The sequence below is a fragment of the Schistocerca nitens genome, chromosome 1 (genome assembly GCF_023898315.1).
Source record: "Schistocerca nitens isolate TAMUIC-IGC-003100 chromosome 1, iqSchNite1.1, whole genome shotgun sequence".
NCBI classification, from domain to species: Eukaryota; Metazoa; Arthropoda; class Insecta; order Orthoptera; family Acrididae; genus Schistocerca; species Schistocerca nitens.
This window is the reverse complement of record NC_064614.1, coordinates 1,125,003,958-1,125,029,932: the sequence shown is the minus strand read 5'-3', so window position 1 is coordinate 1,125,029,932 and position 25,975 is coordinate 1,125,003,958. Positions and strand designations below refer to the sequence as shown.

At 38.7% G+C, this 25,975-nt stretch overlaps 1 protein-coding gene across 1 annotated transcript in view; it reads left to right on the top strand.

Moving 5' to 3' along the window:
- LOC126199286 (protein KIAA0100) overlaps nt 1–25,975 on the top strand; it is a 340,503-nt gene that overhangs the window by 250,516 nt on the left and 64,012 nt on the right. The window contains exon 28 of the mRNA XM_049936105.1: nt 10,106–10,315. Within this exon, the coding sequence (XP_049792062.1) occupies nt 10,106–10,315 (210 nt within the window). The remainder of the gene's footprint in view (nt 1–10,105; nt 10,316–25,975) is intronic.

Here is a 25,975-nt window from a genome sequence, read left to right as displayed (position 1 = left end):
AAGTTCATTCTTTCGGAATCGTGCCCATAGCCTTCAGACGTTTTGAAATGGCTTGCTGTGTCACTATCACTAATCGTGCCAATTCTTCTTGAGTTTGATCTGAGTCCTCACTCAGCAATGTCTATCATGCTTATTTGCTGGAATTTGTATTTATATGAAAATTTTCAGTGTACATGTTGCCACGCATCAAAGGTCTTTCCAAAAATGGTTGGACTTTTTTTTCTGGGTTTGATTTCATAAAGTGCTGTGAATTTCTACGCTCATGTATAAAACCTTTACCATTCAAAGGGCTGATAAGAGGGAAAGTGTATTTTTTTATATTATCAAGCTAATCCTCACGTGGTAACGACCAATTTCATTTTAGTGATTAGGTCTTGTTCTTGTTCCTGCCAGTATCTTGTGAGCCCACCAAGAAGTGCCTGTTTATGCTCTTCGGATAATGGTCCTCTCCATCTTTTGGACGTTGATGCCATTTTAAAACCTGGGTAGTTGTTCACCAATCTTCTAAAGGAAAGTGTATTATCACTTAACGTAGAAAAAAAATGTACATTCACCAGAGAGAAAGTGTATTGTTAACCAACCAGGAAAGCCAGGAAAAATCTGGGAATTTTTTTTTTTTTTTCTTGTCTGCGTATACACCGTGAAATAGTATGCAAATCACTGTCAACTGAATGACAGAGGGCACTTTCCATTGTATCAGATATTAAGGATTATTCTCATTCCATTCGCATATGGAGTACCAGATGAATGACTGCTTAAAGACCCTTGCATGCATTTAATGAGTTTAATTGTATATATAGACTGTAGTGACAAGGGGGTATTCTCTCTCTCTCTCTCTCTCTCTCTCTCTCTGTCTGTGTGTGTGTGTGTGTGTGTGTGTGTGTGTGTAAGGGGGGTGGGAGTGTATTCTTTAGCTTGTAAAAAGATATCTATCTGATAGCTAGCAAAGCTTTCATTCTCGTTGTGTGCCTGTTGAAGACTCAACAGATCTACTGTCCAGTGAGCTGTCTCTAGTTCTAACTTATTTATATTCTATCAGAACTTTCCTTATGATATACTGTCCCTACAGGAGTAATACATAGGAGACTGTAGTACATTCCCAGGTTCCTTGCTTAATACTGCTTCTCTAAAGTTTGTAAGTAGGTTTTTGTTGGATAGTTGTCTGTGTTCAGGATGTCTTATGAGAAAAGCATGAGTTGAGTTTCACATGACTGTTGTTTTTCAGACTCCATGTAGGCTGGCATGGAGAAGGTAATTCTGTTCAAAATACCTCCTTATATTTGAGCTTAGAACATGCCCTAGGATTCTACAACTATAGGTGTCAGTGATATTGAATGGTAACTTTGTGGATTACATCTGTTACCTGTTTTGTACTAGTATAAAGCCTTTCCTTTCTTCCAGCCACTGGGAACAATTGTTTGAAGTGTTAGTGACACAGTGTGTCGTGGTTGAGCAAAGGGCTAACTTAGTGGCAAATTGTGTATAGAACCCTACCAGGATTCCATGGGACCCAGGGTCTTCTTCAGTTTTAGCATTTGCAGTTATTTCTCAATTCCACTACAGAACTTTTTGAATTCTGTGAGAAGTCTTTTGATAATATTATTCTGGTATCCCAGCCTGGGTTGGAGCATATGGTATGGACATATATAATAGCTGCCAGGCAACACTGTTGCAGTTGTGAGCATTGTGATCGCAGATGTAAGTGCTGCCACAAGCAATGCCTGTCCGGCCAGCCTATCTAGGCCTGCAGCCACCCTTTAAACCCAGCAGCGTGGCCGCTTCACGCTTTGTGATTTCTTTGAATTGTCGTATATATTTAGCTGCACAGTGTCCTCTTGGTTCTGAATTCGCTGCATCTTAGTATTCAATCTTGGCTTGCCCTGTGGACTTGATATTCTGCTGTGCCACCTTCCTTGTCTGTCTTTCTCTCATGGCGTCCATCTGTTGTTGTGCGGCCAATCGCTGTCGACGCTCTTGGCCAGTCATTCTGTCAGATTTTATACCACTGTCATCCCAAAGTTCTCTTTTTACTATGACTTTTGTTTGGTTATTATCTAGTACTTGCTCTTTACTGCAAAAGTATTCCCTTAACTTCTTTGTCATTCATTTTCAAAAAGTTATTAACTCTGAACAAAAATAAAATAAATATTTGTACTCTTGTAGATGGTTTGTACTTTCTTAAGTACTTTGTTCCTCCATTCTCCATGCCAGTCTGTTTACTTTAGGCTGGCTTCTCATTCTGCTCTAGGCATGGCAGATGAATTTAATGCTTTCCGTTGGTTGTATTGGTTTTCTGCAAGACAGCAACCCCGCATTCATTCTGCTACTGTAACTGTCCATATTCTGGCTGCTTCTTCATTTCTACATGTCATATAGCTACTTCATGCATACTTTGCTACTCACTATTTTTAATAGTCTCTTTAATTTTCTCACTAGTTCCCTTATACAGTAAATATGAAACCTTACTCCTCAATCAGGCACACAAGTTGCCTTGTTTGGAATTTTCTTTTCTTGGGCAATGGCTGTAATAACACATGTTTAGAGCAATTATAAATGATTGAGACAACACTGTCAAAGTCAGATTTCTATTAATGTATGTTTGTCATAGAAGCCTTTCATGATGATCAGCTTTCTGGTAAGAAGTTCCATTATTATTAGTATGAAATAGACAGCAATCAACAGAGACTTCCAAATATCTAACCTAAATTCATGAGTGGCTATATATACCTATTTTGGTGATCTGTATACAGGCAACTGACCTTATGGAACTTACTTATGGAAACATCAATGGTAACTGGAAGTGACTGTGTGAACATTACTCAATGAAGGTGCAACTAGGACTGACTTTACAGAACATTATTTATTGAGAGCTAAAGGGAGACTTTATACTATTGTCCTTACATAACAGTGGCATGGTGCTGACTGAGAAAATTTTATTTTTCAACTGCTCAGTGAAGACTGACTGTAGCACTGTCCACTGTGCTTATTTAAAGACTGGTGTAAGTTTTACAGAACACTAAAATAAAGACATAAAAAACAAGAATTATATGTGATACTTTTTCACATGTGGCAGTGAAGTTGTTTCATTCAATTATTGAGTGTATGTTCGTAAAAAGACATTAATATGTTTTATTTTATAGAGTGAGTTTTTAGTTGTGCACTTATCTCCCCAGTTTATGGCAAAACCCACCAAGATTTCTCTAGAAACATATATTTTAAATTTGAGCTATTTCATTAACTAACATGCTATTCTATTAAATGTGTACATTTTTGAAAACAGAAAAATTAGGGCTGCATGATAATAACAATGAATTTCTTAAATATATCCATTCCAAAATTTGAATGACTGTTTGTGCAACATTTTTGAATAGTAATATTTTCTAAATTAAAAGAAAGAAGACAGGATATTCTTTACTTAGAAAAGGATCAGGGCTTTCAAATGAGGTAACTTGGTCCTAAAACAGCTACTAGTGGCTCAGATATTTAAGTGTAAGTGGTTTCCATGAGTCTTAAATTCCCAGTATTTCCTCAACTAAAATGTTTCTATTGAAGATATATATACAGTTACCATAAAAAACATGTAAATTATAGTCTGAAGAATACACTTTCAAAAGAGACAACTTAAAAAGAATTTTGATTTTTTATGGATAAATATATATTTACCATGCACGTAAAAGGAAGAAGAAATGAAAAAAGTAGTATTTATGTGAGGACTGGTATCAGAGCAAGTGGTCCTGTTCCACCTTACTACATTTATAGTTCCCCTTCACCCTCATGCCCAAAGCTAATTTTTTTGTTCTTCCTGCTGTCTTTATAAGGTCTGTAGTAAATCTGCAAATCTTTCTTCTTGGTTTAGCTGCCCATTATCCTTTGGTAAACATTGTCACTGCAACTGCATCATGGTCATTGATACCTGTTTGAGTATGGATATCCTCACAGAGGTCTGATCTATTCTTCACCATTAGATTTAATCAATTTCTGTCATAAGAGAATCTCTGAACTGTCTGTTATGAGTATTTTTCAGGAAAAGCACCACTTAAAAATGAACAAAATTGATTGTTGGATGATTAAAGTCTCCTGCAATGTTGACGGTATGATTGAGGAATGTGTATATTACCAAACTAAGGTTTCTCTACAGCTTGTTGTTACATTTGAGAATGAATCAGCTGATCAGTAGAAGAACTCAATAATAATTTTGTGCACATCTTTGCCAATGAGTCTTGCCCAAACAGTCTTGCATGCAGCTTCAATTCTATCTCAGTGGCTTTGAATTCCTTGTCCATATGCTATCACTTAATATATGTGCAAGTAGTAAAGAGCATTTTTACAGTTTATTAGAAAGAAAATAAAAACCCACTTATGATGCTGAAACTTCAGGGAAACATGTCTAGGAAATAGAAGAAAAGATCAAGTTGTGTTTTGCTCAGTGTGGACCCCCTCCAAAAACACCATTCCCCATTAGTCTATCCATTTGAAGTACACTTAGATTCACCCCAAAAATCTTGTTCTTATCAATTTCTGATTTTAGCCAGATTTCTGCACGTAGTATTTTGATGGTCGCATGTTTTTTTAGGACTACCTTAAACTTTGGAACTCCATTGTAAATGCTTTGGCAGTTAATAGGTAGAATTTTAATAGTCTGATCTGTGAGGGACATTGCTTTGCATCATAGTGTGACAGTTATCATTACCTGGCTTGGTCAGTGAGTCTCAGAATCTAAAAATAAAGAACTCTTGTGCGAACCCTGCACACAGTTGGCTGCTAGTGTAGTGCAACCCAGTGCTATTTAGAGGGACTCCACAGTTCACAACTTTAAAGCACATGTCAAGAAATTTGCAGAACCTTCAGAATCTCTGATTTAAGTCTTCCATTCAAGTCAGAACGAGGTGGCAACAATTAATCCTGAGAATAATGCTGCTGATCGTGGGCTTTACTGAAATTTTGTGACCAAGATCACTCTTCTCAATCTTCTTCGTCAGTTACTGGAATGATTGAAGTGTGACCTCAGAGCCCAGACAACAAGCATAGTTTATCCTAACATGCTTCACAATCTGCAGCTCATTTCTCTCTGCTCTCACAATCACTGCTGAAACAGCCACTACAGCATCTTGAACGAGATCCCCAGGCATACATATTGAGTGCACGAATTGATCCTTCCTATCCTGTGTTACTATTTCCCCTGGGGGGTACCATTATTCCCCGTAGATTTGGATTGCTGATGATTAAAAGACCACTTCCCTTTTGTATTTACTTTGTCTTGACACAGCAGACTTCCCTTCACATGGAGTGTGTCATGTTTGCTCAGTTTGCATTTCAGCAGTAGACAGCAGCTCAAACTTCCACTGGCTCACCACTCATTCAAGTAGCAATATGTTTCATATTTCCTGGCAAAGTGGCAGTATCCACAGGTGAGAATAATAATTTAATAATTTCATGCGACTCAATGGCCTGGTGCAAGTCTTTCAATTGGGCACTCTGTTGATGACTTGCATGTCCTAGCGTATGACAATTATCCAACCAGGTAAAGTGGACCTAAGTTTAATGTGGAATTGATGCACATGTGTTTCTGGAGAATCTCCACATCATTGCAACAGACTGAAGAATCCATGGTCTGACCAGGATTCGATCCCATGGCCTTTCAATTTCCAGGCACATGGTTTGTGATTAGACCACCAGGCATGGCACAGGACAGGACAGTACAGTACATAAGAGGGTAGTACGTAGTTTGTACCTTTGGACATGACTCTTGGTTGTTTGTCTTGTGCACTCACTCACAGTAGATTTCAATTGCTTGACAGATGTTAGTGCTGCTCGAGAACAGAAGCTGCATTCTGTTTGGTGGAAATTTTTTTTCTGAAGAGTAAACAAGTAGGGCCTAACCATATCGACATTGTTGATATTTTTTAATTTCAGGATCTGTTACATTATGAGGATTACCAGTTCCCTTTAATAGCTAAAGCCGCAGTCTGTAAGAAATTGGTTTGTCTTATAACAAGAGAAAATCCTGGGATAAAATTTGTGTTGCATGAAGCTATCTATTTGGAACTTTCTGTTTGGAACTTTTGTTTTGTAATGATCCCAAAACCAAATAAACTGAGAATTTAGTGAGCATAGAACCATCAGCCTGATAAATCATGCTGGCAAAATATTGCAAAAATCATAAACAAGAGACGGGAAAAATAAAAGAAGGAAAAGCTGGCTGAGGCACAATTTGGTTTTAGCAGAAATACATGGACAAATGATGTAATAATACTTGTACAGCTTTTGTGAGAGAGATTTACTGAGAAGGAAGAGGGCTTATATACCTGATTTATATCCCCAGAGAAAGCTTTTGACAACATGAACCAAGAACAGGTTATGAATATTTTAAGGGGAAAATGAGTGAAAGAAAGACTGCTTATAAATTTACTATGGAAATGAAGGCCTTTGCTTCTTGACAGAGCATAGGGGAATGATACAGGAGACCCGCACCGCCGTGCTAGGCAAGGTCCTAATGGAGGTGGTTTTGCCATTGCCTTCCTCTGACAGCAATGGTGATGAATGATGATGATGATGAAGATGACACAACACCACCCAGTCATCTTGGGGCAGATGAAAATCCCTGACCCTGCCGGGAATCAAACCCGGGACCCCGTGCTCGGGAAGCGAGAATGCTACCACGAGAAGCGGACTAAATTTATGATATATGACCCAAAAAGCTTCAGTAAGATCAAAAGCAGAAAATATGAACTGGATGAAATTAGGTAAAGTTGTAAAGCAAGGTTCCTGTCTATCACCTACATTTTTCAAGATGTACTGTATTTAAAATGTTTTATACTCTCAATCCTTTGGAACTCACATGTATTTCACAAAACTCGTCATGATAAAATGTGGACATTGGCTGCATAGTCAGATTTATTTATCATACCAGATCTGTATGGGGCCCATGCCCATCATCTGTGACAAATCAGTTTATCGTCACGTTTTAATACTTACTGTGCATAATGGAAACTTTTTTGCACCACAGTCAGAAGTTTTAAAGTGTAGTACCTGTCAGTATTGTTTCGGCACATAAGTAATGTTAAAGGATTTACTACAGTCAGTTCTGTGCACATATATGGTAGTATGTGCCCCATATCATTAAAACACTAGCTGACCACTGCACAGTCAATGTTGAGATTGTAGTCACCATGAAGTTTTTATTATATTTAGAGGATATGATTGAGTATTGTTTACTAATTGACAAAGGTGTAAAAATCAGTGATCAAAGATTGTGGTGTTCATTATTTTCAAACTATGTGGTTCTTCTCTTACCAGGTGTGGAAAAGAGACTGTAGGACAGGCTAAGGAGATTGAAAATATAAGTAAAGAAATCAAAAATAATGAAACTAGGTGTGTATATGATAAGATAAAAATTATGTTGAAAGGAGGCGAAGTGAAATATGTGTAAGATTGTAAATACCTAGGTAGTAGAGTAGAGCCCAACTGGAGTTGCTTCACAGTCATTATGTCAAGAATAAAAATGACAAATTTGGGATTAACTAAGAAGTGGAATACGTAGTATGTGTCGAAAAGGTCTGTACAACTTTTGAACCATATAGAAATTTAGTGAGATAACTTGTGCAATCAATATCCACTGTCACTTTGTTGCAAACAACCTCTAGTTTCACATAAAACTGTCAAGTGTAATTTTGGTTCAGTGTGACTAACATTTGTAATGTGGCAGACATCGCAATGGCAATAAATTTCTTCCCACACTCATTGCAAAAAAATTGGGCATAACTTGTGCATGGATTTGATTTTTCAGATCAGCTAAATCATTTAGAAGGGAGTAACATACACATGGTCTTAAATGACACCCTAGAGAAATAAATCCAGTGGTGTGAAGTCTGGGAAGTGAGGTGATCGTGCAATTGGCCCTTCACAGCCAATCCAATGATCTGGAAAGTGTTTATTAAGGAAACCTTGAAATTGTGCCAAGATTAAATTTTATTCCTGTTTGGAGGTTCATTAGCATATCCAGAGCAAAATTTACGCTGAATATTTGTTGCAGAGTTCGTTGTATGAAACCAAAAAGCCACGCAAACGCACTTCATGCCAGTGAATGTAGCCATTTTAACGGTGCACTACACTGGCACTCCTAATGGCAGTATGGTGTACTGATGTACTATGAGAGTCAAACATGAAGTGATTTGCTACAAAATGACAAATTTACCAGTACTGTAAGTTATGTCAATAAATTTCTATAGCATTCCAAACTTTTAAAGTCTTTTTGACTCACCCTGTATATTCTTTAATGGGATGTAAATAGGCTTAAGGACAGTGTTATGAAGTGTTTGGTGAGGCATGCACTTGGAGCGTGAGGAAGGAAGACAGGAGGCAATTAAAGGCTTTTGAAATGTTGACATTGCAAAGAATGGAAAAAATAAAATGGATAGACAAAGTGACAAATGAAGAGGTGGCTGAGGAGAATGGGGAAAGAAGGCAATCATTGGATGTAATTGAATGTAGGAAAAGTTGGATTAGCCAGGTAGTGAGAATGCATGATGGAATTCTAAAACCATTTCAGGAGGAGTGTGAAGAAGAAGAGAAGACAAGGTTAGAAGAGGTCTCAGATTCTGGATGATCAGCATAATGGATCGAAATACGACAATTGAAAGAAAAGAGCAAAATGCAGCAAACATGATGACGATGATGATGATGATGATGATGATGATCACCGCCATCTCATTGGTCCACTTATTGTAAACAACTGCCTTAATTGAGTTTCATCAGCAACAGTGGCTGGAATTGATACTTGCACATTTGATATGTTCAATGTAACAATACTTCATTGAAACCCATCATGGGTGTTGGATTAGTCACACCTGTATTTCTGCTTTGCCACCATAGTTACCTATCTCTTTTCTGCTAAATTATTGCTTGTGATGCTGACTAAAAACCAGATTTTGTAGAAAAAATTTATTCAGGGAAATAAAAGGCTGGCTGTACATGTTTTAAATGCTTATCCAGAATGTAAGGAATAATGTATGCATCAGTTCTGATTTACAACATGGTATGTCTCTCTGAAATACACAATACACTAAAGTTACTGGTTTGTGTGTGTGTGTGTGTGTGTGTGTGTGTGTGTGTGTGTGTGGGTGGGTGGGTGTGCGTGTGCATATCTGTTATCTATTTTTGATGAAGCCCTTGCTGGCCAAAAGCTTATTTGTGACAGTCTTTTTGTTGTGCCAGTCTGCGACACAGCATCTCTGCTAAATGGTGCCAAGTGAGGTGGCACAGTGGTTAGCACACTGGACTCACATTCAAGAGGATGATGGTTCAATCTTGCATCCAGCCATCCTAATCGGTTTTCCGTGATTTCCCTAAAATTGCTTCAGGCAAATGCCAGAATGGTTCCTTTGAAAGGACACGGCTGACTTCCTTCTTCATCCTTCCCTAATCTGATGAGAGTGATGACCTCCCTGTTTGGTCTCTTCCGCCAAACCAACCCCAACCCACTAAATGGTGAGTGGCAACTTTCCTTCCCTGATAAAGTTACTGGTAATGTTTTTGAATATGAAGTATTAAGTGAAATTGACAATAAAACCCTACAAGTAATGATTAATTTACTGTCACCTTCACCACCCCCAGTCATGCGAGTTTCAAAGTATTGTGTATAGGAGTATAGGATACCATTGAGTATAGATCGTATTCTGTATGATGTTTACCCTCCAGAACTGCTGATTGTACCAGCTCTCGGTGCGATGTTTGCTTGTTTCGTCAGAAACTCCCTGTGTGTATCCTTATGCTTCTCTCTCTCTCTCTCTCTCTCTCTCTCTCTCTCTCTCTCACACACACACACACACACACACACACACAAACAAACAAACAAACTTGCATGCTATCCCTTCATTTAATATTTGCACATTATGTCTTCATTATCAGACTTGGTATGTCACCTTATACTGTCTTTCATCTTTCTGTATATCATTGGGAATGTGGTGCTATATAATGTGTCTCATTAGCTAGTCACGCTTTCATATTTTGTGAAATTCATAAATTATTGTTACTTATGACTATTAGTTCAATTTCAATTATGTGTGACTGAATACTGATTTCTAAATATTTTTTGTTTTCATTACAGTTGTTCTCGTCAATAGCCAAGTGCTTCTGAAAGGTTGTGAAACTAAGGGCTATGTAATCCTGAGTGCTGCAAAAGCAGAAATATTGCAAAGAATTCATCGTCCAGTTTGGAAAGACAGAACTCTTGTTCCTAAGACAACATGGGTTGGTTCACTAGAGTGCATGCAATACTACGCAACAGTTAGTGCTGGAGAAAATGACCTGTTGGATGGTAAATCAGTTTCATATTGGCTTTCTAGTTTTTAATGTTACTAAGTAGGGCTCCAGTTGCTGATTGAGAGCAGCTGCCAGTGACAGTTACTTAGTTTGTACACAGTGTTTACTTTGTCTTTATCTTATGTGCTTCTGTGAAAAGTGAATAGCTTGTGTGTGTTCATCTATTTTGAGTAATGTTTATTATTTTTTTCCTCCTAAATATTGGTGTGTTTTTAAGCATTAGTGTTGTGAGTGTGGACTTGTAGTATAGAGATAGCTAGTAGTCATCCTAAGTACTTACATTATCTGGAAACTGCTTATGTAGTTCAATGTAGTTGCTTTCCGGGTACAGATGCAGGGGTAATTAGATACTGTTTGGAAACAGATGAAAACCACATTGGCTGTGGTTGAGAGGCTCCATAACACTGCTCATGGTTGTAGTGGTGTTGAGATATCTGCAGTGAAAGCTGCAACACCTCTGGTGTCTTTACAGTCACCTTAGATCGCTGATGTCTCAGTACCATCTGACAAGCAGGACCTGGTTGGTTCCCAGTCATTTGGCTGTGAAAAGTGAACAGAGGTGGGGCAATGAATCTCTGAGTGGAAAGAGAAACTGGATAATGGTCACACGGCTGTCCCGTAATGCATTAAAAATGGGTAAGAGGTCTTTCCCATTGCATAAAGTCTATCTTAGTTACCACAGGATGCCTTGCTCATTGAGGCTGGTGCTGGTCTCTGTGAAAGCTCTGGATAGGTGATGGAACACATTAGAGAAATAGCAGGCAGGTTCGGAAAAGTAGCCACTATCCACTCAGTATGTTTACCAAAGGGTGTCAACAAAGATGTGGAAGAGCTATTGATGTCAGCTGTTGAGCACACTGTGTGCAACTGGCTACAAACGTGGCTCGTGTCGGCAGGAATGATACCTATTGTCTGTTTTTCGAGGCCATCCTTGGTTCTGTATTGGTGAATACAGTTAACCTTGCACATTGAGTGGATGCCAAACCAGAGTTTTGCATTGTTGTTCCCAGAAGCAATCACAGTCCTGTGCTTTGAAGGTAAGTGGAAAGCTTAAACCAGAATCACAGGTGGTTATTGAATGCCGATTTCACTCTGACTGCTACTGGATGGAGAGTTGTCTGGTTTCCTTAATAGGTCAACCAGTCACTAGACACTGCTATGGTAACAGAGTACATGTGCTGTGCATATGTGGATCTTTTACACTAGACAGTCCCTATAAATTATATTCTGCTTTCTGAAAGGGAAAATATTGGCCATATTAACCACAAACAGTAGTACTCAACATGGTGGATGGAGAAAGAAAATGTTAATATAGTATTCATTAACAACTTTAGCACCTGTGGAAAGGTCCCAGAAATATTCTCCATTATAATAGGCAATAATGCCTCAATAGAGCAAGAAGCAAAAACCTATATGAAACCAGGAGATAACTGCAGTTAAATTTCAAAAACTGAGAAGAATGTGTATCTGAAAATAGGCTGGAATCAATGGTGGAGGTCTGTTTATAGCTATGAATATTAGAATAATATCTGATGGTGTAGAACTGATTTTGAATGTGAAATGTTGTTGGTTAAGATAAGTGTGAAAAGGATATTGAACGTGGCAGTTGGGTGTTTTTATAGACTCTGTGTCTCCGGAGCTATAGTGCTGGAACATCTCAGGGTAAGCTTGGAAAAGGTTGCATGTAATTTTCATGTCATGTTATAGTATTAAGTAGAGAGTTAAACTTACCAGCTAGAGACTGGGAGACTGGAGTGATTAGATTGTGTGTTAGGGGAAGAGATTTGTGTGATACTGTTCCAAATGCCATATTCAAAAATTACTGTGAGAAGTTTTACATAAAGCTGATCCCTACGGGTAACAATGTTGATTTCTGCTTCCCAACTGGCTGTAATCAGTGATTCTAAGGTTTTTATAGTATTATTTACTATGTGTGTCAGTAGCAACAATAGGCAGGAAGATATTTCTGCTTAGTAATTATGACAAGTACAAATTTTCAAATTACCTGAATAGTCAACATCAAACGTTCATCTCTGAGACTGGAAATGTTGAATGTAAATGTTGAGTAGTATTACAAAATAAGCCTTAGACAGGTACATGTCAAACATAGTTCTGAGAGCCGGGAAAGACCATCACAGTTCAACATTCACATTAGACACCTACTGTGTAAACGAAGAGTGCATCACCTTAGATTTAAATGTAACCAAAGCATTGTAGACAAACAAAAACTGAATGAAAGCAAAACAAGCACAAGGAGAGCTTTGCATTAACTGTTCAGTGAACTCTAAAGTAAAATTCTACCCATCAGCCTGACATAAAATCCTAAGCAGTTTTGATCACATTAATCAGTAAAACAGACCAAAGCCATCTACCCAGTTACTGATTTATCCTGCTCATAGTGAAATGGAGTATGACAGAGAGGAGTAATTTCTCAGTGCTATTAACACTAATGTCAACATCACTCACATTTGCTGTGGCACCAGAATTATACTAATGCAGTACTCGTGGGTCCTCCTCTGGAAAGGAACAATTGAAAATGGAGTTCTCCATTTCTTCTATTGCTTTTCTGCCCTCAATTTCAGTTCAGTATCAATGGAGGTGAGCATAAAACTGATAACTCATTATAATACAATAAACAGGGTGTATACGACCCGGGACAACTAGGAGATCTGGGAAAAACCTGGTAATTTTTTCATCTGGGAGAAAACCAGGAAGAACCAAGGAATTTTTTAGAATTCTGGGAGTTTTTCATTATTTTAGGTTCCAGTTAAAGTTTCGTAAATTTGATTGGTAGAAACCAATACTCTAATGAAGGATATTACTGTATCCCACTACTGCAAAGTAGTGAACAAAACATGACCGAGAGAAAAAAAAAAAATTAAAATAAAACTTACATTGCAAAGGAAAGGCACCTTATACAACAACAAAACACACAACACATAAAATGCTCATACAAGTGCCTGCCTACAGCAAAATATGTTAAAGTCTTTAGGAAGACCATGCAGTGCTTCATAACAATAAATTGCCTCCGATGAGCATGACATCACAACTCCTTGCATGAGATTCGTGTGAATAGTTGCAAGCAGGCTCATGCTCATGCACAGTTGTGTCATGTATGAATAGTACCTTCTCCCTCTTCTGGCTACTGATGTGTAGGTGTAAGCTGTAGAAGCAGTAGCACCAAGCAACCAGAAGCAACACAGAAAAATTTTACTGGTGTGCCCAAGCTGCCAGATTCTCAGTGCGCAACAGGCATGGATCTAGGGGTTGGGGGAGCAAACTAGGGTATCTGCCTCAGGCAGCAATTTCAGGAGGAGGGGGGGGGGGGGGGGGCACCAAATTCATATTCTTGAGGGGGCAAAAAAAACCTTGTTTCATAAAGCGTCTAGCATCCAGCACATGTTGGTCTATCAATTATTCATATGATTTTGAAACGTATCCGTGTTGGTTTTTGAACACATTCCAAGTTGATTTCTGAATGAATCATTAATTGATTTTTGAATGCTTGCATAGTGTACATGACATTTCTGTCGGGGGAACCACGGTAGCATCTAGAAATAAACTTCCATGCAGACTAAAGGGGGCAGGGCTACACAAGCTAAGCGGAATAAAGCCAAACGGGTGAATGCCAATCGCTGTTTGCTTATGTGGTGACTGGGTTTGCGAATGATCAGCATTGTTATAATTACTAGCAGAATCCACAGATTCAGAATACCAGAGTGGAAAAAAACGACTAATGGGAATAACAGGTAAGAAAGATTGTGTATTATCTACACTAGTAAGGGCCAGTTGTACAAGCCCTGGCTAGCAGCTGCTTAAATTCTATTCTGGGAGTAGCGTGGAAAACGTGTTGTGTGAACACGTAATGACACCTAACCGGAGAATAAATGCATGATAACTAAACCAGTGATTGTGGTAGGGTTAGTGAAATTAATGCGAGAATAATTTTGGACACTGGCAGGAATAGTTACGGAATTAGTGACGACAAGATTGTTTGTTAGAACAAGGAAGCAAAAGAAATGGGACATCACACAAATTATGGAAGAATATGATGATTCCAGATTTGTAAGGAATATGAAACTATTTCCTAACACGAAGCTTTTTGCTTGTAGTAGGCCTGACAGGCAAACAAAATGGATTTCTGTGATTGGGAACTATCAAGAGAATTAAAATACATTCACATAATTACAGAGGGCTAAAATATGTTATTCGTTTCAGATTCTATTTTATTTCCATTTTTCTGACAATCAAGCATTAATCACCTTGCAGAACAATGTAGTAATTTTTGTCGGTTTGCTAAAGAAATTTGGCTTTTATTAATCTCTTCCACTGAGGCAATCAATTTATTGGAAACGAAGTGTTTAATTCCACACTACTGGCTAGTTTCAACTGTTTGCTGCTTTTCGAGTGCACATTTTCATCTTCTAGCATGTATGGCATTATGCCATTATAAAGAACGAAACATGGGATAATACAGTACCGGTACTAGTACACCAAGAAAATTTACATCCGAATCTAGACATACGAATGTGCACTTCAAGCCGAATTGTGCATTTTAGTGTGGTTCACGAAATTCTGATGCTCTTGGAGTATCGTCTGGTGCCTTGTTTCTTATATGACATAATGTAAGATCTTTTACTGTTTTACATGTACAAACATACAGGCTTCCTGCTTCATCGTAGCTGCGCAAGCGTGGTGATGCCAGTCATCTGGCGCTCTCTGGCAACTGCTGAAATGAACCTATTTCTAACAGGTCGCAGGAAAATATTGCGAATGGTTGTTTGAAAAGTGTTACTTTCAAAGTAAATTTCCTTTTATGCAAGGTTAACTATGTGCAAGAATGTATGATGAATTCTTAAATCGCAGAGCATTTGAATCTCATTTAAAAAACAACTATTTGAGGACAACCATTTAGAAAAATTTCGAGCCCATACGATCAGACATTTATGTTGTTATTAAAAATTTTACTGGCATATTTTTGTGATGTATCTTAAAGTGCTACACACACAAAAAAGGTCAACATTATATGTGAAAGCTTAGCTTCTCTTGTAGCTTATTAATCTTTGAGACCAATATTATATGTGAAAGCTTTGCTTCTCTTGTAGCATTAATTTAAACCATTATTTTTTCCTATTTGTATGTTCGTGCTACTTAACAGCGATGTTGCTATTGACTGACTACATCATGTGTCCTACGGTGTGAATATCCGCTGTCATCGGCTAGTGAGATCACGTCACATAAGCTATGACTGGCTTACAAAAGCACATCGCAGTCTCGATTTCAGTGCTGCAGAAAGTAATATAGTAACATGTGGTGTTTTCTGGAATTCAAATTCATACTTTTGTAATAAAAAAATATGCAGCATACATGTTGCTGCACATTAAATATCTTTCCAAAACATGTTTTTTTTTTTTTTTTTTTTTTTTTTTTTTTTTTTTTTTTTTTTTTTTTTTTTTTGCCTGAGTTTCATTTTCTAAAGTGTCGGGAAATCCTATGGTGGTGTATAAAACCGTAACCATCCAAAGGATTGATAAGTTTTACAGTTCTGAGGAAAAGTATACTGTCACTTGACACGGAAAAAGTGTATTTTCACCTGGGAGAAAGTGTATCTTTAACCAGGAAATCCGGTAAAAACCTGGGAATATTTTTCCTTGTCCGCGTATACACCATGATAAAGCAAACTCAGAACTCATGCTAAAGGGATATTTAAAAGCTCATTCAATACAGAATTGCACATTTGTTGCAGCCTATGGACACCCCTGATGAAAACGTTATTTGGCCATGTTATTTTGTGTCTGGATTGGGATGGGGTGAGGGGCGTAGTGATTAGACTTGGCAAATTACTACCCATCTGTTGGGAAAACATGTAGTATCATGCCATGGTGTTTAACAGCAAGTTCATACCAAAGTACAGTAATATTTAAATAAAACACTGGAATGAGGTAAATAAATTCATAATGGTTTATTTCACCAAATATAAATTAATGAGGGGCTGTCAGAAACTGTGATATTCCCTACACCAGTATGTCCTGCTACTGACTACATCTCAACTTTCACTAGTTGAGCAGTGCTCCAATGTAATGCAAATTATGTAAGTTCCAGAATGTTGTGAAATCAGCACGAACTAAGTTAAAGCTCAAGTCACTTAATTCAAAGCAGTAGTGCATGCCTGTAGTCAAACAGTGCTTCAGCTGACAGCTGCTTAGCCTCTCTGTCCTGCTATTCAGGAAATATTCTGTCACTGTAGCAGTGCAGCATACCACCACCCACTCATAGTTACATTGCATATCACTGAATGCAGGTAATTAAGCATTTTAATAATGCCCGCCATTCAAATTGTATTAAACATGTGGCTAACATATAATTTTGTATCAGTTTATGATTATTGGTACACTTTGTCAGTTGATGGTATTCATAAATATGGTAATTCTAATGCATTTCAATAAAATGCAGTCAATATTAGTAGCACTGATCTGAATTCCACAGTGAAAAACTATCTGTAAATTATGCTACCAGTGCAAGTAGTGTGTTGTAGCATTATCTTTAAATGTTATCTGATGATGGCATTCATTTGATTGTTTTGTATAAGTCATTTATGATAAAATTGCAGTTTACCTAACTGAACTATATTACCTTAAAATTCAACGGTACCACAGGTTCAGGATGTTAATCTCATCTCTGGAGGCCAGCTACACACTTCCATCCACATTAAACCTGCCAAAAACAACAGTACTTACATTTTGACACTTGCCATCCTTTCCATGTCAAATATTCCCTCACATACAGCCTTTGCATCCGTGGCAAACGTATTTATTCAGATGCAGACTCTTCACAGCAAAACGCCACATTCTCACCTCAGCATTCACTGCACGTAATTACCCCACCAGCCTAATTAAGAACCAGATTTCCCAGGCCATCACATCCAATCTTGGTACTGCTGACCCCTCCATAAAACTGCTTTGGAACACACCGTTGAGGACTCAGTATTATCCTGGTCTGGAATGTGTTTCATGCCCTGAAATGAGATCCATTCTGTCTGAAATTTTGCCCACCACACCTACAATAGCTTTCTGTCACCCTCCCAATCTCCGCAATATTCTTGTCAGACCCTATGCTTCTTCTGCACACATCTCCCTACCCTATAGCTCCTACCCCTTTGACTGCCCCGCTGCAAGACTTGCCCCATGCACCCTCCTTCCATCATCTTTAATAGTCCTGTAACTAACAAAAAATATATTATCAAAGATAGAGCCTCCTGTGAAATGACACATGTCAAAATACCAGCAATCATGGAAACACTGTTCGGCCTTCTACATCGGCATGGCTACCACCAAATTACCAATCAGGATAATTGGGTATAGGCAGAGTGTGTATACTGGCAACTCGCTATATCCTGTTGCCAAGCATGCTCTAAAACATGACATTCGTGACCTCGGTGCCTATTTCACCATATGCGCCATCTGGATTCTTCCCCCAGACACCAGTTTCTCAGAACTCCACTGGTGGGAACTAGCAGTACAACATGTCCTTGGCTCTCACCACCCACCTGGCCTTAATTTACATTAATTTCTTCCGTCTCAGCATTTCTTCACTGTGACTACTCTTTGCTTCACTCCATCTTTCGTTATCTTTCCCGTCTATTTTCCACCTCTGTTACGTACAGTGCACTTACCTTTTTATTCTTATTAACCCATGCATGATGTTTTAGTAGTAATCTCTGTCTTGCATATTATACTGTCTTCCACCTTTAAGCTCTCAGGTTTTCAAATCTCGTCCAATGCAGTCCCCAACAATCAGTCTTTCCTTCTCATCCCGTACAGTAAGTCTCCCTTTACCGAAATCTACCCCTTTTCCTAGACCAGTCCTTTCTCTTCACACCTCTTCCTTCCCCCTTCTTCTTTCCCCTTCAAGCCTTCTGCCTAAAGAAGGAGCCACTAGCTCCATAAGCTTGCCAATTACAACAGTCTTTTATGTGTGTGTTCTGCCCTCGCTTGGTGAGTAGATTTTTATCTATTGACTTATATAATTTTGTCAGTAACTGATTGTTTTTGTTCTAATAATGTGTAAGATGCATGTATTGATGATTTTTTTAGAGGAAAAAAATCTAGCATTTTCAGAGGTAATTTATTTTGCTAAAGGTTAATTTAAAAAACTATAAAATCAGAAATGACACACAATAGATTGTTTCTCACTATACGGAGGAAGCCCTGAGTAACAGACAGGAACACTGAAAGAACAACAACAGCACGGCCAATTTGAACAAAGGGAGCAATATTCCATCATATTTTTAGGAGTGCGTCTAGGATATTATTAACTCTTGTACCAATATTTCAGCCGAGAACTTTTCAGCCATTCTCAAGGCGAGCCCTTGCAAGATTTTTAAGTCGCTTTACCCTATGGAGCAAAATCATATGCACCAAAGATAACGCTGTTGGTAACATGCATGACAGTCACAGATAAAACGTCATGCCTCTAAGAGTAAAGAAAAAACAAATGCAAAGTCAGCGAATCCACAGTGCTAACAAAAGTAACGAATGGCATATGTTGGAATGCCAAACAGTTAAAACCCAGCTCAATTATTCCTTTGAGAGTGCTGACATGAAATGAGGGGTTTCCATGATTTATCAAGATGTAAATCCTTGTTTCAGGTGAGCATGTTGTCTGCTAGTTGTATTTCCACAACTTCCTTCACCACTGAATCCCAGTGGGATGAAGATGTGGCCAGTATTGTAACTTTCCCATAATCCATCTAATTGTCAGTGGAAATACAATGTTGAGGCACTGTATGTTTGTTGACCTGTAGTAGGCGAATGCATCACTGGTGTTCAATGCAACAGTCTTTTACAGTGCGTATTGTTTGTCCTATGTACCTTTTACCACATTCACAAGGAATTTATTATATATCCACCTTTTGTAAAAGCAGATCATCCTTCACGGATCACAGAAGAGCTGGCCAGTAGAAAGAACATCACATCCATTTTATTCTTCATCATTATTCTTGCAACTTTTGAAGAAATTTTTCCCACATATGGTAGAAAGGTCATAGACTTTGTCCCTCTCTTCTTGCTCTTTGTCTGGTTTGTCACTTGCAGAGCTCTCTTAATTTGATGCTTTGTAAATCCATTCTTATGGAAAACCCTTCAGTGTACCAGTTCATTCTGTAGGCTGTCAATATAAGATACTGCATAAGCCCTGTGTACTACAGTTTTAAGTGCGTTCATAGCATGCAATAGATGGTGGCAGCTAGTGACCTGCAAGTATAAATTGGTATGGGTGGACTAACATGAAATGAAACATCTTAAAAGTGAATCTTCCTTTTGTCAAACTAATATATCCAGAAATGCTAGACAGCTATTAACTTCCCATTTCATTGTAATTTTGGTGTTTTCATGAATGGAGTTTAGATGTTCAAGAAACAAGCTCAATTTGTCTTCGCATTGCTGTTGGTTCTGCATTACTTACATGCACAACTTGGTTACAGTTGTAATATTATGGAAGTATGCAAAAGCACAATGCTTAGAAATTTTGGTAAAAAATTCAAGGCTGGTAAGGTTAATTTAAAAGGCCACACTTGCCTGAGCAGACGAGTGATGGTGAGGTGGGGAGGAGGTGGCCTTTGTCATAGTTATCTGATGGAGAAGGCAGCTAGAAAATGTCAGACAGTGGTAAACAACTGAGTTACTAGTGGATTTTCTCCCCATTGTAATAGGTTGATAATGATTAGTGCAACTGCTATGGGGTCACAAAAAGCATGCGTTCAATAGCCATATGCTAAAAACCTGATTGCGGCAACCATTTATGCTAGATTCAGTAGAACCGTGTGAAATTTATTGGGAGAAGATATTCAGAGATTCCAGGAATTTCAGCAGGTCAGCCTCACCATGGGTCCATATGGTAAATATGTCATCAATGTATCTAAACCAAACCAGGGGCTGAATACTTGTGGATCCCAGGAAAGCCCCCTCCAAGTGACCCACGAAAAGATTGGATAGGAAGGAGCCATCTTGGCTCCCATAGCCATACCCCTGATCTATTTGTATGCCTGCCCGTCAAAGGTGAAGTAGTTGTTGGTAAGTATAAAATTGATTTAGGTGAGTAGAAAGGATGTCAGAGGTTTTGTATCAGGTGGGGCTGACTGAGGAAATGTTCAGCAGCAGACCGGCCATGTACTTGGGGGATGTTGGTATAGAGGGAGGTGGCAGCAATGGTGACAAGCGTATGGTGGGTGTGGGAAGGGCAAGATTTTCAGATGATCTAGGATATGGTTGGTATCTATGACGTAGGAGGAGAGTCTTTGTACTATGGGTTGCAGTTATTGATCAACTAGGGCAGGTATATGTTCAGTGGGTGCTTTAAAGCCAGCAACTATAGGACGGCCAGGATAATTGAGTTTGTGAATCTTAGGAAGAAGGTAAAAGGTGGGGGTGCATGGTTTGGGTGGAGTGAGAAGTTCCATCTATTGAGGTGTTAGTCCTTGTGAGCAGCCTGAGGTTTTATGGAGGGACTGCAAGTCAATTTGAATCACAGGGATGGGATTTTGATGTCAGACACTGTATGTAGAGGTGTCAGACAGCTGGTGTACACCTTCACTAACATACTCCTTTCAGTAAAGTACTACAGTGGTAGACCCTTTGTCTGCTGGGAGGATCATAATGGAGTCATCAGGTTTTAGGGACCATGGAGCCTGGAGTGCTGTAGAGGACAGGTTAGGGTCATGTTGTAGGGACCTGAGGAAGGGTTGTAAAGCAATGCTGGATGTGAGGAATTCTTGGAAGGCTTGTAAGGGGGATTTTAAGGTAGTGGTGGTGGATTAAGTTGAGATCATGGTCTGAATTGTTCAAGGCAGGGTTCAATGTCAGGTTTGCTGTTGGAAACATTTTGGGATGGGGTTGCAAAGTGATATTTCCAATGGATATTACGTGTGAAGGAAAATTGGTTGAGGGCTGAAAGTGAGCTCATAAGATAATTCAGGAGGGGAGAGTGCTTTAGATGAGAGGCTACAGATATTGTACTGTTGTGATTAGTTCTTGGGATTATGGGTTATTCTTGATCTGGGAGGCAACAGTGAAGTCTGTGGGATGTTAAGGGGGTTGGCGAAGCTTGGTTTGTTTGAGAGTAGTAGTGGTTGATGGTGTGGCTGTTTAGGGAGCTGCAGAGGAACAGGAAGGGAAATACCACTGTTCAGGCAGTTTAGGCGAAGTTGGGATAGCTTTTTGAGGTGAAGTCTGGCATGTTGTTTCAGTTTGAATTTGGCTTGGTTGAAGATACCATTCAACAAAACTTGAGGGGCAGATAACTTCAGGATTTTGTAGGAGGAGCGAAGTCTGGTAAAGTGGAAATTTGCTGATGAGGCATATAGTCACAGATTATATCATATTACTGATATTTAAAAAAAAGAATGTAATATAATATTTATTGCTTTTGCTTGTGACAAAGCTTCTGAAATGATAGAATGCTGCATAAAAAAATTCTTAGTTGTTGGTAAAGAAATTACATTCCACCAGCCAGCGTGAGATTCCCATCAGACCATCGAGATCGTTGACAGATGGCATTGTTTAGAGGCCAGTGACTGATCTCAAAATCACACAGTTCATGTAATTTTCTTGCCTGGGTACTGATAGAAAAGATCACTAAAAGAGATTTCAGGGACGCAGAAATAAAAGTTTGATAAAGTAAAAACTAGTGGCGTTTGGCTGAGGGCACCAAACAATTTGCCAGCAACTCTCCTTCACTGCAGCCTGAAAAAGTTCTAAAATGTAACATTATAAATTGAAATTGGCATTAATGCAATAGGAAAGTAGGTTCTTAACCCAAACACGGGTACTGTAATTAAATTACCGTAATTATTCAGCCAAAAGTTACAAATACGGCAGCGACACTTTCATTTTATGAATCAGCCATCAAAAACAAATGGGGGAGAGAGGGGGGCGGAGAGAGAGAGAGAGAGAGAGAGAGAGAGAGAGAGAGAGCTCATAGCTTCTGCTTTTATATAATTAAGGCGACAGCTTTCAACTTGCTTTACTGTTTCGATATCTAAACATTTCTCTGGAACATTCTGTATCAGGACAGCAAAAAAATACATTCCTTACCTTAAATCATGATCTTTTCAACTTACTTTACAGATTTATTTACACAGAGAAAATTTATTCTTAATGTATTTTAGCCTTAATTAAATGATTGGAACATATTCTATTAATTATTTAAAAAGCAACATTTCAGTTAGCCAGGTAAGAGCATGAGATTGCTATACTCCAAATTGTTAAAGAGCCTGGTGTAGGGTGGGATGGCATCCAGAAACAGGGACTTTCAATTTTAGGCCTTTCGGAGGAACTTCAAGGGACAAGCAGGTTTCAAGAAACAGAATGTGGGATCTTAGTTTTGATAGTGGCAAAGGCATGCTTTCGAAAAGAACAGATGTAATATGAGATGGGATTCATCATAGCAAAAGAGGACTGTTTGGAGAGTTCAAAATCATGAGAGTCGCAAAAAAATAAATAATCATAGGGTGGAAAAGATAGAAAAATGGAAGAAAAGCAAGAAAAGAAGTGGGAAAAATTAGCAAAATTCATACAGAAATCATTAATAAGAGGTAATGAGTGGGTAATCTATATGATACAAAAAATGATAAAAGGAAAAAATTGATCAGGATAGTTGTGAAAATAGAAGAAATTTTAGAAACTGGGTAAACAGAAAGTGAAAGTCATGGGAGAAAATGTAAACTACTTAGCTTGGCAATTAAAGAGACGGCAATAAAAGTCAATCAGAGCGGTTTGCCAAAACCAAATGCACAAAAATGTGAAATAATTACGTATAACCAAGATAAGTGAATAGTGGAAAAGAAAAGAGCCTGTCAAATTCGCAAATAAATTGGCAAAAGGTGATTGGGAGAAGGGCATGCAGTGTAATGAACGGTAAATTATTGTATGCAAATTCGTAAATAACAATGGAATTGTTATATGCAAATTAAAATGGACCCATGAATGAGCACGGAAATCAGTATTAGAAAAAAATGTAGGGGCAGAGTGTTGATTACTCTTGGTGATACAATTAAATAAACAAACGGATTGCCACAGAAGTTAGGAAACAGAGACAGTTTAAATAAGACAGACGACAACATAGACGGACAAGAGGGTTAAATAACAAGGAATGATTTCCACGTGGGCTAATATAACAATGAAAACAATCAATTATTGACAAAATTATGAAATTGGATAGATAAAAAATGTACTCACCAAGCGGCGACAGAACGCACACATAAAAGACTGTTGTAATTTGCAAGTTTTCAGAGCTAGTGGCTCCTTCTTCAGGCAAAAGGCTTGAAGGGGAAGGAAGAAGGGTGAAGGAAAAGCACTGAAGAGGTCTAGGAAAAGGAGTTGCTTTTGGAAACATTACCCAGAACTGCAGGTCAAGGGAGACTTACTGTACGTGATGATAAGGGCAGACCGATTGTTGGGGAACTGCATTGGACGAGATTTGAAAACCTGAGAGCTTAAAGGTTAAAGACAGGATAATACACAAGACAGAGATTACTACTAAAACACCGTGCATGGGTTAGTAAGAGTGAAAAGCTAAGTGCATTGTATGTAACAGAGGTGGGAGGGGGGCCGGTGAAAAATAGATGGGAAATACAATGAAAGACGGTGTGAAGCAAAGAGTAGTCACAGTGAAGAAATGCTGAGACGGAAGAACTTAACGTAAATTAAGGCCAGGTGCATGGCGAGAACCAAGGACATGTTGTATTGTTAGCTCCCACCTGCTGAGTTGTGGGAAACTGGTGCCTGGGGGAAGAATCCAGATGGCTCATATGGTGAAACAGGCACCAAGGTCACGAATGTCATGTTGTAGAGCATGCTCTGCAACAGGATACTGCGAGTTGCCAGTATACACCATCAGCATATGCCCAATTATCCTAAGTGATAATTTGGTGGTAGTCATGCTGATGTAGAAGGCTGAACAGTGTTTACATGATAGCTGGTACGTGACAGGTGTCGTTTCACAGGAGGTGGTTCTTCCTTTGATAGTATACATTTTGCCAGTTACAGGGCTATTATAGGCAGTGGAAGGATGGTGCACAGGGCCAAGTCTTGCAGTGGGGACAGTCACAGGGGTAGGAGCCATAGTGTAGGGAGATGGGTACAGAAGAAGCATAGGGTCTGACAAGAATGTTGCGGAGATTTGGAGGGCGACAGAAAGCTATTGTAGATGCGGTGAGCAAAATTTCAGACAGAATAGATCTCATTTCAGGGCATGATTTTAGAAAGCTATGGCCCTGTCGAAGTAACTGATTTACGGTTAGGTTAGGTTAGGTTAGGTTAGGATAATACTGAGTCACCAATGGTGTGCTCTGGGGCAGTTTTGTGGAGGGATCAGCAGTACTAGAATTGGATGTGATGGCCCAGGAAATCTACTTTTTAACTTTTCCCTAAATCTGCCCCTTTTCCCAGACCTCTTCAGTCATTTTCCTTCATCCTTCTTCCTTTCCCTTCAACCCTTCTGCCTGAAGAAGGAACCACTGGCTCCAAAAGCTTACTAATTACAACAGTCTTTTATGAGTGTGTTGTGCCACCACGTGGTTAGTAGATTTTTTTATCTATCCAGTTATATAATTTTACACATTATCAGGGTCCTTAAAAATCATATTTGTGATAAATGCAAATACAGATGGAAATTCTGTCTCAAAATGCGAAAATGCATATCAAAATGTATTATTTTAATTGCAGGTAGTTTGAAATAGTTTTATTTTTTGTATGCAAGCATTGAAATAGTAACCAGTTTTCAGTTACTATTATATCACAACATCTGGTGAAGTTGAGTTTTGAAAGATAATGTGTGTAAGAATGTGTTTGTAAAATAAAAAGTGAAATGTCGTACAACGGGTGGCTGAATGTTCTCTGTAGGAAACATGCAGTTTGTGGCAATGTAGAAATCAGCCATGTGGTCTATCCTCTTAGAACAAAGAAAAGTTTATGTTTGTCTCCTTGGTAAAATTTAAATCATGTGAAATTGCAGACATCATAATGTGACAGTTTTAGGTGTGAGATGTTTTGAACTGCGGTTATACAAGATACTGGTAGAGGTTGTGCAAGAAGTACCTCGTTAACAATGCTGCCAACATCAGCAAGAAATTAATTGGTAGCCATTACCAAATGCTTTGTGCAGTCTGCTTAGCTTTGCTTTGTTTTGCTTTGAGCTGTGCATAGCTTGTTGTTACATTTTCTTATTTTGCAATGAGTGAAGAGACTAATTTTGCTCCCATTACAGGGTTCGAGTATGACCCTCACAACACCAGAAGGGATTGATAAAGCCATTGACCATATGTCACTTTTGCTTGCACAGAAACTCATGACATGAATGCAAGCAGGCTGCTGTGTGAGAGGGAGGCAGAGCTTTTCTCCCCCACACCACTCCACATACTGGAACACTCAGAGATGTCATTTGTTTAGCTCGTGGCTGCCTGCCATGTAGTACATTTCATTGTTTCCACACCATAGCCTCAGAAAATAAAACTAGTCAATGTGTTATGACCACATCCAGGGTCCTTCTGTAAAATACAAATAGTTATTTTCGTTTCTATGTCTACATCAACTTTGTTGCCAGTTCTGTGTCTAGCATTGTCAAGTATGGTCACAGGTCCACCAAGGTGCCCTGTAATGTG